We start from the raw sequence: 12,938 nt of genomic DNA on the forward strand, positions 1-12,938 counted from the left end.
CTTTGCCAATCCACCGAGAGGTTCAATCCTGTTGAGGTTTCAAGTTGGTGTTAATTGAATTACACCAAACATCCCTAGTCCTTCTAATTGGAAGCCTGGAGCTACTTATGACACCAAACTAAGAAGGTACTTTGATTCTGTGTTACAAAGTTAGTGTTGTTAAGGCTGGTGTAGTTGTTGTGTTGGTAGAATTGATGGTGTAGTTGTTGTGCTGGTAGAATTGTTGGTGTAGTTGTTGTGCTCTCAGCCTCATCATTTTGTTTGATGATTTCACACTTGTATATTTTGTGAATGAAATTGGTATACTTCAAAAGTAGCTCATCATCTCTTGTTTACAATTTTTGGTTTCAATGCTTTGGAGCTTTGCCCAAATGACTGCTGATTGAGGAAAAAAAACTTAAACCCCCTCTATTGCATCCTCTGTTGTAGAAAGGTTGAGGAAAAAAAAACTCTTCTACTACCTCGGTTCAACTAAAACCGAGGCATAAGAACCCTCTACTACCTCGGTTGTATTTCAACTAAGGAAAAATCATACACCTTTTTGACTCGGTTCAGAACCGAGGCAAAATGGGGTAGATTTTTTACCTTGCCAGTATATACCTCGGTTGCGGAACCGCTGTCTATGGACAAAAATAACCGCTGTCGTTTTCCTTGACTGCACTAGTGAGCATACAACATTACTCACTAGTGCAAAATTGGCCTTTAACGTCACTCCATAGATGTCGGACCACAAAATAACCAACGTAATTTATTGACCGGTGACATTGTCATAAATAAGTTGGACACATAGACATCTGTTAAGGGGAGCACCAATGTCTATAACATTATTGACGTCGATGCCCCTCCTAACAAATGTGTATAGGTCTGACAGGTAGATGAAAAGTTCTTTTTTTCTGTATAGACGTCTGATCTCGCCACCCTGACGTCTATATACGATTATAGACGTCGACCCCCCTGTCACAGACGTCTATATGTTTGACAGGTAGGTAAAAAGTTGTTTTTTCCGTCATATAGACGTCTGATCCCGCCATCCGACGTCTAAATGGCCTGACACGGTAGGTGAAAAGTTGTTTTGGACGTCATATTAGTGAGGGCCCCGACGTCTAGGCGAGAATAGACGTCGGTGCCCTCTGTGTCCGACGTCTTGGTTCCTGTTAAATCAGAAATCGAACCCACGGTTACGCGCACTTCATCGTCTTCCTTCTCGCCCTTTCTCTCCGCAGCATTGCATTTCCAGGTGCGCTTTGTCTCTTTTGAACCGTTTAAACTTACTTTTACTCCGATTAAATTAGTCTTTGATTGATTATCTTCCATTTGAACCGATTAAAATGAGTTTTCGTTGTGTTTTGGTGCAATTTTTCTCATGTCTTTGGGTAGCGTAGTAGCCCATTCTCCCTTTGCTAGTTTTCTCGTAAGGAAAACTTGCGTCTTTTAGATGTCTTATAGCATTTCAACCCAAAACCGAACGTGGGTCCTTGCGTAGTTCTCATGTCACCGTATTCGTTTCCATTGCCGGTTAGAATGGAACTAGGCAAGGACCCAGATTCGGTTTTCGGTTGAAATGCCATAAGAGGTCCAAAAGACGCAACCTTTTCTTATGACGAAACTAGCAAAGGAAGAAGGTGCTACTACGCTACCCAAAGACACGAGCTGCAGTAGACATCGGTTAATGCCATGTTCGACGTCTATAGTGCCCTTAGACGTCGGTTTTGGTGTAATCCGACATCTTTACAAACGTCGGTTTTGGTCTAATCCGACGTCTTTATAGACGTCGGTTTTGGTGTAATCTGACGTCTTTAACATCACTCATAAAGACGTCGGATCAGGATCTAATGTTAAAAGTCCAAAATAACAAAACGTCTAAAGTCCTTTTTGCACTAGTGACTATGAACAAGTTTGTAACACAAAAACTCAGCATATGCAAATTAAACACAATTATGAATCAATTTTCAACATAAAGATTGAACCAAGCTTATGCAAAATCTAGATAGGACAACCAATATATATAATATTACTTATGTGAATGAAATTTACATCTCAAGCCTCTTAGTCAAAGTAGAAAAATAACACACATGAATCAATTTGAAAAGGTTCATTCCGAGCCACAAAACAGAACTTATGAACAATTTTCAACACCAAGTTACCAATACATAAAGTCTGGACAAAAATTGGTTTCCAAGACAAACTAACACAAACAGTACTACAATTAAAACATGGTACTGGTTTAATCAAAACAATTGCTCAATAAAAAAATAGATTAAAATCATTGAATAGAACCAAACACAAATTCAACCCAACCAAACACAAAACATATAATTTAGGACACAACAAAGAAAGGGAACAATGGGCACACTTGGTCTCTCAATGGTGTCTCGTTAGAGCTTCGAAGCACCATGAATTGAAGCAGGAAGCTGTAGAGGATGATCTGTGAAAGAGGCTCTACGAAGGAGATGCTGATTCAAATACAGGGATGAAGGAGGATCTGCAAAAAAGGCTACGGTGACACATAGTTGCTTCACTATGAATTACGAGGAGGTTGACACACAAGGCAAGGAGACTCACCTAGGGTTGATTCACTCTTTCGCACACAAGGTTGGCTAAATCAAAGAGAGGGTTTGCACAGAGGAAAATTGACCTCCAAATTTTTTTAATCAAATTTACTAATGTCCTCACTGAAGGTATAAATCGATAATGACTCGTGTCTTTTTCGACAACATTGTCCACGAATGTATTATACATGTGCTTTATCGATGCAATTACTGACAGTTATATCTATTGATAAGTTATTTGTCACAATTTGTCAATAAATGAGTATTACGGATGGAAAAACAAATGTCTTGACCAATAGTGTCACACTATATTATTCGATATGTTCTCTATCTTCTATAGTATGTATATTCTCAATAGTGCCACACTATATTATTCGATATGTTCTCGATCTTCTATATGTATATTCTTCTTATCTAAATTAATCTTAATATCCTTGTAATTTTTTTCTTCTTCTTGAGTTGACAATTTTTCTACTTTTCTTTATTAATTAGCATATTGTATTTGAATTTCCACGTTTTTGTTTTGCTCTTGTAAATAGTATTTTCACTCCTTATTTAAAGTAATAAATACTTTCATATTTTTGTTACATGGATTTATTCTCCACCATTTGTTTATCAACCTTTATTTATTTCACTTTACATTATTTTTAATAAAAACAAGAGACCATGAATTATATATTAATTATAGAAAACACATACTTTTCTTATACGAGTAATTTGATAATTTTCTTTATAGTGCAATTTAATAAATAATATTCATCAATGGAAGTATTTATGAAAATATAAAGAATTTATCGTTTATATTTGAATATAGTTGAAAACATTTATTAATTATATTGAATACACTTTGACCAATATAAAGTTTAATTATCATGCACATTTGGATTAACATTCTATTAAAAGAAATACACATCAGCATGTGGTAATATATAAGCAATATCCTTATTTAGTTATATTTATTTGAGTAAAATATGTTTTAATTTAACATGAAATTATAATTTATCCGTTTATGTCTCAAACCTTTATATAATTTGATGTTCAAACTTAAAAAAATATATATAGTTTTCTTAATACAATGAAGTTAATTTCTTTTATGTATTAAATTACATTCCAAATTGATATTTGATAAAAAAATGTGTCACATAGTATAAACTCAAATATCAGTTTAAAATGTTACTTGACATGTTAAAAGACTTTAATACAATTAAGTTATAAGGATTATATTAATTTATTTTTAAAATTTGAGAACTAAATTGTGTTTAAATTTAAAATAATAATAAATTCTAATTTTGTGATAAAATTTAGATAGTAAACTCATACTTGATCATATTTATTATTAAAGCTCTTAAAGTAAAGAGTTACTTATATTCTTAAATAGTTGTACATTGGACCAATTGAGTATAAACATAGTCTGTTGTTAAGATGGAGAAAATAACTCCTAAAATATTTTGTGATGTCTAATTTTTTTAATAAATAATTTAGCACCACAAAATTCACAACTAATATTTTTTGACCAATCTAGTTAAATTTACTAGATCACTTTCTACTTAATCAAGAATTATAACTGATAATTGTCAGGTATTATTTTTTCTACTTATAAGTCTAACAACGAAAGACAAATTAATTTTGATTATACTCACGTAATTTATAATGAGACAATCAATTTATAACAACAGACAATTGAAACACCCTCCTAATTTTTTTATAATGCATCATCTAATTAGACATTGACATTGATGTTAGTAGTGATTTGATCGTAATATTTAATAATTTGATCGTAATATTTATTTACTCGTTCTGTTGAACTTTTCTTACATTGATTATCTCATTTCAAAAAAATTATGAGAAGTGGAAAGTAAAAATATATGAGAGACATAATGAGAATTGAGATACAGTCATTTGTGAGGAAATGAATGTATTTATTGTGATTTAACATTTTAAATATTTATTTAGATTTTTATGAATATCCCTGTCACTAATGCTATTTTTCCTCTTGTTACTCTATAGGTAGGTATTTAGTAAGTATATACTTAGAATATATTTCTAAGATTAAAATATATACGTGAAATATATTCTCAACAGTTACAAAAGTTAATGTGTGGACTAAATTAAAACACTTTTAAACGTTAAGTATTAAAAACACTAACAAAAATTTGGAGCACCAATTTTGATGGTAGTACAGACGAATTTTTGAATGTAAAAAGAAATTTATGTACCTTTTTGCACTATTGTATATTTGTATTAAACATTAAATTGAAAATAAGGTTGTAAATTTTATGATTTATTTAGCTATAGTCCTAAAAATTATCAAACTTTATAATGAATTAGATATCAGAACTTTGAACATAATAGCATGAATTAAAATTTGATACATTTAGAGAAACAATAATATATGGGAAAATAATTATTATAAAATTAAAATTAAAGTTAAAGATGTTACACTTCACACATGTTAGTGATATATATATTCTTATTATTTGAATTAATCTTAATATCCTTGTCAGTACCTTTTTTCTTAAGTTTATAATCTTCCTATTTTTTTCTTAATTCGCATATTGTCATTTGAGTCTACACGTTTTTGGTTTGCTCTTCTCAATAGTATTTTCACTCGTTACTTAAAAATAATAAATTTTTTCATATTTTTTTTACATATATTTATTCTTCATCACTTGTTTATCAACCTTTATTTATTTCACTTTACATTATTTCTAATAAAAAGAAGAGACCATGAATAATATATTAATTATAAAAAAAACAAATAATTTTTCTTCCAAAAAGTATTTTGACCATTTTCCTTAATGCAAGTTAATAAATAAAATTCATGAATGAAAGTATTTATGAAAATATAAAGAATTTATCTTTATCTTAATATAGTTGAAAATACTTATTAAATAGTATTGAATACACTTTGACCAGTATTTTAAAGAGAGCTTGTTGAGAAGACTTTTTTAGAGAGAAAAGCAAACTTTAACCTTGCATGATCACATTGTTCATACACCATGAAATAAGTAAAAATAGAACTACAATCATAAAATACGATTTCAAAGCATGTATGATAAAAGAAATGTCAAAGAAAAACTAGCATGGTACCAAAATATCCTAACTTATAGCAAATATGTCTAAAACATAATTCTTACATTGAAAAGATGTCCAAAATATTTTTCACAAAACTTTGATTTTATGGAAAAGGAAAGAGAAAATACATTAACTAGTTAGAAAGAAAAGGACAATAGATGATATCATCAAATAACTAATGTACAAGTTATCCAACTAAGCAGGATACTATCTAATCAATGATGTTGTGTTAGACAATTACTTTCAAAAAAAACACTTGGCTTCCACAACACGAAAAAGAACAACATTGCATATTAATGAATTCGTTGATGAAAGAAAACCATGGGCGAATATATATTCCGCCCTTGCCCATGGCCCCACAGAATTTTTCTCCCTATTTAAGGGAGCTCCAATATACTTTATGAAAAATTGTCAACATAAGCTTGTGTCCTTATCCGTCAATTTACCCACGCTTTTCCTCCTCCAATACCTCGTGTTACAAATTGAAATGTCTCATGATGTTAAATTACCTTGTAGGATTACCTCTATACCCTTTGCTTTCACAATCAATTACAAATTTCTCTTCATGCAGTGCTCTCATAAAACCTCATATACTGCCAAGGTAATAAGTCCCCACATGAAATTATTAAAAGGAAAAAGAATACCACGAAAAAAAAAAAAAAAACCACAATACCAGGAACATTTCATTACGGACCTGACCAGTTTCACTTGGTGGCTTGGTTGGTGTTAATATATATATATACACTCCCTTACACTGTTATTCTACATACTCGGAAAAACCACCATGAAGATTAGTTGTAATGGTTGTCGCATTCTTCGCAAAGGTTGTACCGAGGACTGTGTCATTAGGCCATGTCTTGAATGGATAAACTCCTCCGAGGCACAAGCTAATGCCACCCTTTTCCTTTCTAAGTTCTATGGTCGTGCCGGCTTGCTCAACCTCATCAATGCTGCCCCACAACAACATCGGACTGGTGATTTTCCCTCACAATTATACCCTTACCTTAAATTAAACTTACGTATTACAACATATTTATTTTTTTTAAATCTATCTGTGATTAAAAATAAATAAATTCAGTACCCTCTAAGAGAATAATAATCACCATTTTGTTGTCATTTGTTTCTAGTTATAACAGAACAATGACCGTATATCCTTTTTTACAATGGATAATAGGATGGGAAAGAATGTTGTCTATATAGTTCAATGAAAAAAGTTATTCTCTATCAATTTTTCGGTGTGATTTTGGAAAGATTTTGAGATAAAAATTATATATTAATTATTTACATCTTGAAGAAAATGACAAGATTTGTAAATTTCAGATGTTTTCAAGTCACTGATGTATGAGGCCTGTGGGAGAATCATAAACCCAACATTTGGATCAGTTGGGTTATTTTGGAGTGGTGAGTGGGCCCAATGTCAAGCTGCTGTTGATGCTGTGCTAGCTGGGTCCCAGATCAATGTCATGCCAACATCTCATTCGCAAAGCGACCATGGTTCGAAACTCCTTGACATACGACATGTGTCTAAAGATGCCAACATGGACAAGGTGAGAGGAAAATCTAAGAAGCACAAGGATGTTATGATGCCAATGTCACATGTGGGTTTAGTCAACTCAGCTACATTATGGAATCCAATTTTAAGTCATGAGCCAAGACGGTTAGAGGGTGGTAATGGAGAAATAATGAAGGCTGTGTTGGTGAGCCAAGACAAGCCAAGAATAAATGGTGGAGCCAATATTGATTTGGAGCTAACTCTTGGCTAGACTAGGCTTCTCTTGTTAATGAAGTGCTGCTACCGAACCAATAAAAAGTAATAAAATATAGGATGTTTTTTATATTTTTATCTTATTATTTGTTTTTGGTTTTGGTTTTGGTTTTTTGAAAAGAAATGTAGAAATAGATAGTTGGAGTTATTTGTTTTGTTTCTCATTTTTTAAAAGAAATGTAGAAATAGGAGCATTGGAAATTGTCAAATGTAAATGTTGGTGGGGGCTTTAGTTAAGCGTATATTGGTTAATGAAGGATATACTAAAATTTAATAAATTTCTTTTTTTATCAATTAAAATTATTTATGATCTTAAAAGTCGTATAATAAAATATTTCTATCACTGAATGGTATAGGCATATTTTAATGATTTATTTAAGATAGTAAATGCTCTCTATTGCTTTGTCACGAGTTCTTTTAGAAGTAAACCAATTATTTTTTATGTTATTTTAAATATATGTTCATATTTATGTTTTTATTTAGTTTTTAATTAGATTTTGTATTTTAAAAAAATATTTTAATTAAGATTTATTATAATTGGGTTTATTGAGTATGAGATACAAAAAGTTTAACAACTTTTTAGTTGCATAAATATTTTTTTTAATATTTAGATGTGTATTAATGTAGCTGTTGTTAAGTTGATGTGAAAATAAATTGGTTAAAGTTGTATGATACCTTAAATATAAATTCAACAAATAACAAATAATGAAAACCACAAGAAGTCAAGTCAAACATTGCATGAAGAAGACAAGAAAAGCATAACAAATTGAAAAAATTTTGCTAACCCAAGTGATATGACCCTGTCTAAGAAAGAGTATGATATTTTCTAAATTTAAATCCTCAAGAGATACAACAAAAATAAATCAGAGAAGAATGTGGAAAAGACAGGATGAGATGCCACAATCTAGTCAAGTGAAACTTTTTCACAAAGATGTTAATCTTTGATAAGAATTACACTTCTAATTCAAGAACCAAGATAATCCTCTCTTAAAGATAGTAAATGCATGTAGAATGACTTAAAAGTCTTTACACGTATTTGGTGCTCCTATATATAGGCACAAATGTTTAAGCTGCCTAAGAAACCATAAAAGAAAGCTTAAAGATATATCAGGCCCAAAAATAACTTGAAAATTTAAAAGTATAAGCATATTGTTTACAATTAAAGAAAATTGCAAATATTTTTAATTGCCTAAACTATTGAATAATTATGCTCCAAGCCATGATCTTTATGTCAATTTGAATTCTAATCTTCATGGAGCATCATAGCCTCGAGAAGATTTGTTCTTTCAATTGTTTGCTCCTTGACCTAGTCATAGGTCCTTTGAATTGCAATGACTCTTCTTCAAGTTCTTCTTCTATAAGATTAAGGGATAATCCTCTACCATTGATTTAAATCCAGAAAAGATCACACTCTTTCCTGGATAGGATTATATCATATAGTATTTATAGCAAGATTCTAGTTTGAATATCCTATTTTATTTTATTTTCTATCATATTAAAAAAAAAGCCTAAACTTCTTGATTTTTTTGTGTTTTGTGCCTCGAATTTAAATTATTCCCATGTTCATGATCAGATTTTGGGATCTACTATTGTTCGTAGGGATGGTAACAAGGAGAGGGTGAGGCAGGTTTCATTATGCTAAACCCATTCCCAAAGGAGAAATCCATTCCTATCCCAATACCCATATCAACGAGTATAATATTTTTGTCATCCTCATCCCCATCGGATAATGTGTACACATGTACTTGTGCTTGTACTCGATTTCTTTTTGTTTCAATATCAATTAATTAATTTTTGTAAATAAAATATCATAACAAAGGAAACATGATATTATCAAATATTCAATATCAAGAGGATATATTATCGTTTCTTCAATATGAAATATAAAGATAAAAAATTATAATTGTTTACATTTAAATTAGAGTACCAAATAAAATTTGATGAGAAAGAAAAATTTAGACTTAATTACTCGCTTGGTCTTAGTTTGGTTGGAATCTTTTAAATCGGTCCCCACTTGGTTTTTTGTTCAATTGAGACCCAATTTTTGAAAAATTTACTCGATTAGGTTGAAGTACTTGAAAAACACTAGAAGGGGTTGAATAGTGTTAATGGAAAAATTATTTTCGCAATCCTTTTGATATAGCACGTTTGTTGAGTTTTGGATTTATCAAATGAATACTTAAACGTTCGACCTTGTAAATGATTTTGAATGATAATTGCTTTTGATGTGTTATTCTGAACGTACACTACAATGTTTATAAGAACTTCCTTAGTTGAATAAGAATCGTTTAGTGCGGAAGTTTCTTGTATGTAGAAATAAAAATGTAGGTGTAGGTTTTATAAAAAAAAGTGCTTAAACAAAAGGTAAACAACAATTGCACATATATTTTATACTGGTTCACTCCATCTGAGTTACGTCCAGTCTCCTTCGTAGAGGGTTCCAGTATAATCTTCAACAAGATTACAACTGAGTATTCGCATCACTCCTGATCTTCTCAGTCAACGAGTAACCTCCTGTTACCATATACTGGATGAGTATTCGCACCACTCTTGGTCTTTTCAGATAGCGAATAACTTCCTGCGACTCTAGATCTGGATGAGTATTTTCACCACTCCTGGTACTAGACAACCTTGTCTAGATTTCCTTAACTCCATAAAGTTCAACAAGTGTTTTATTTCTCTTCATAATTGCAATCAATGATTGCTTACAAGTCGTTTAAACTATTACTCTCGTAGAGAGGATGTGAGTACAATGCAGTGTAAACACTCGTAGTTGTTTCTCTCTTTTCTCTTTCTCTCTTTCTTACAACGTAAGTAAATATTACAATGAAGCTCGAGAGTATTGCTTGATTTATTTTCTTTTCTTCTACTCAAATGTTTTCGTTTCTTTAGCTTTTCTGTGTTTTTCTTTTGAATGCTTTTCTTAGGATGAATATTTCTATTGTATGCTATCCTTTTTGTATTCTTCATCTTAATGATCTTCTATTTAAAGGCTCTTGGAGAAATGTTCGTTAGACTAAGTTCTTGGCCTTGATTCTTGTGTCTTCTATTTCTTCGTGTACAAGAACCATTGGTTAAAGTCAACTTGTCAGAGTAGGCTTTCTTTTTTAGTACTTTGCTTGAAGTAGGTTGTACTTCCTTTTAGACATTGCTTCTCAAGTGAAAAACATTTTGTGAATATCTCTTTTGTCTCTAACGTCTAATTCTGATTTTTAAATGAATCATGCATATGTGTGTAGAGTAGGTTATCTGCAAAGAATATAGTAGATTGTGTGTGCAAAAGATATGTTTTATCTCTTATCACTTTTGTTATTTTTGAACATTAAGCATTTAATGTCATTTAATGCTCGCTCAGAACTACAAAGTGCTTTTCATTTTCTACCGTTGAGGTAGTGTTCAACAATTAAGCTTTTCTTCTAAAGATACCAAGCGTTAAGTAAGAACTTCATCGTTGGACGAAGTAACAGTTTTATCTCATGGTATTGTCTAGACTGTTGTAAACGCTTTTTGTAGTTTTTCCTTTTTAGAGCCATAATGTTTATCATGTTATGTTTTTTTTTTTGCGTTTTAGGTTTAAGCTTTTAGATTGTTTTTGTCGAAGACACTATCTTGACATTTTTTCGTTTTCTCGATAGTTCAACTGAATACCCCTTGGGTATAGTAAGATTACACGTTTAGCATAACTCTCTTAGATGCTTTGACTTATTAGTCGTTTAACATTGTGTCTAGGTGTTTTGATTTAGGTGATTTTATGTTTTCTACAATCCTAAGAGTTTTCCTAAGATTTTTCTATGTTGGGGATTTTTGAGCCTAAGTCTTATGTTTCACCCTATGGTGTTTTCAGATTCTTATTTCATTTAATGTTATTTGGTTAAACTTCTTTTTTCTAAACAATGTTTGTATGTTTTAGCGTGTTTACCAAAAAAATTGTTTTGTACCTTATAATGAGAACTCGTCTTGCATTATTTCGCAAAGTATAACACAAGTGCGTTTAACAAGTCTCTCATATAGTACATTGACGCATTTTGTGAGGAAATCGTTTAATAGTGCGTCTACTCATGTATTAGTGTGTTTGTTAAAACTTTTCTTAAAAAATTTAGATTTTATAAAGTTTTTTAATAAAATGCATATCTTTTATAGGAAGTCTTTTTATTTAACGATATGGGTTTCACAAAGGTTACACTTTGTTAATCATATGTTTCGCTCATAGCTTATTAGTTAGTCCTTAAACCATGTGAAGATGCTAGACGATCTTGATCTTTTTCTTAATAGACTTCCTTTTTTTTGCAGTACTGATTAGTTGTGCGAAACTAACATTTTGTATTATATCTCTTTTCAAAAGTGCACTGTTGTCTTTCAGGCTAAAGATATATTCTTTTATTTTGCGTATATGTTCTTTAGACAATACTGATTATAAGGAACGTGTTACTTGATTGATTCTCAATGTTTTATCATATTTACTAGGACATTTCTTATGCTTATTACTTTGTAATTTTATACTTTTAGGCACACTATATGTAGATTTCTTCTACTGATCAAACACTTTTATATCATTTTAGCTTATCTTTTACATTGTTTAACATCTCATGTAGATTTAGACATAACCTTAACTTTTACTCTGATTTGACTTGCTTCTAATATTTAAATGTTTTTCTTTCTAACTTCTTTTTCAAGCTAAGTGGGCATCTAGATGTTTTGTGCCTAGATGATTCTATGATGTCCATTTTCTAGTGTTCAGACGCTCTTTCTCTTATGATCATTAGATGATTTGATTTTACTTTTTTGTTCTTGTGTGATGTATCTATGTTCTTTCCTTTCTCTTAGACATTTGATTACCTAATACTATTTTGTTTAATATTGCTTGTTAAACTTCAAAACTAGAGATGCTCTAGACAATCTAGTCTCTCCAGACGATCTTGTCTTGACAGTTTGTTCCTTGATCAACAAACATAGAAAAGGCAATTAACGTTTGTTCCTTGACCAATAATGGTCTATTTCATGATTTTATTTATCAGAATGTCATCAGTCATTTTTAACATTGGCTGCTTGGTGGTCGGATGTTGAATAGTAGACATTGTACGTGAATTTTTCATTAGTGCATGATTACTGTCACGACAATACAACTCTTAGGGTCGACCTTCTTTAACAACTTCATATTAACCCGACAACTCAATAGCATAAAAGCACGACAATTCGATCTCGGTAACTTAGAAGCATGACAACTCAACAGGTTAATAGAGTAACAGCTTGACAACTCAACATGTTGGCATAGTAGAAGCTTGGCACTCAACAACACAACAACCCAATCTCGACATCTAGTAGGTTGGTATCCAGAAACCCGACAACAACCTACTTGTAAATTGCATAACTTCCTAAGATTCACAAATCTAAGCTAAAACTAAAAAGTAAAGGAGACAAAGATGCTAAAGCACTAGTACAGTGAAGGGAAACGACAACGGTTATTTTCGCACATAGACAGCGGTTCCTGAACCGAGGCATATACAGGCGAGGTAAAAAAGGGTAGGCTTTTGGCCTCAATTCACAACCGA

The 12,938-nt window shown here is 31.4% G+C and overlaps 1 protein-coding gene across 1 annotated transcript; it reads left to right on the forward strand.

The window, feature by feature from the left end:
- Window positions 1-6,408: 6,408 nt before the first annotated feature.
- On the forward strand, window positions 6,409-7,387 carry LOC108334920 (LOB domain-containing protein 41). The gene is made up of 2 exons (XM_017570842.1): window positions 6,409-6,598; window positions 6,945-7,387. The coding sequence occupies exons 1-2, from the start codon at window positions 6,409-6,411 to the stop codon at window positions 7,385-7,387; spliced, it is 633 nt and encodes a 210-aa protein (XP_017426331.1).
- Window positions 7,388-12,938: the final 5,551 nt, after the last annotated feature.

Source organism: Vigna angularis, chromosome 10, assembly GCF_016808095.1.
Source record: "Vigna angularis cultivar LongXiaoDou No.4 chromosome 10, ASM1680809v1, whole genome shotgun sequence".
NCBI classification, from domain to species: domain Eukaryota; kingdom Viridiplantae; phylum Streptophyta; class Magnoliopsida; order Fabales; family Fabaceae; genus Vigna; species Vigna angularis.

Coding starts and splice junctions, on each gene's coding strand:
- LOC108334920 (XM_017570842.1), top strand. CDS start 6,409: ATGAAGATTAGTTGTAATGGTTGTCGCATTCTTCGCAAAGGTTGTACC. Junction 6,599..6,944: donor CCCACAACAACATCGGACTG/GTGATTTTCCCT, acceptor TGTAAATTTCAG/ATGTTTTCAAGTCACTGATG.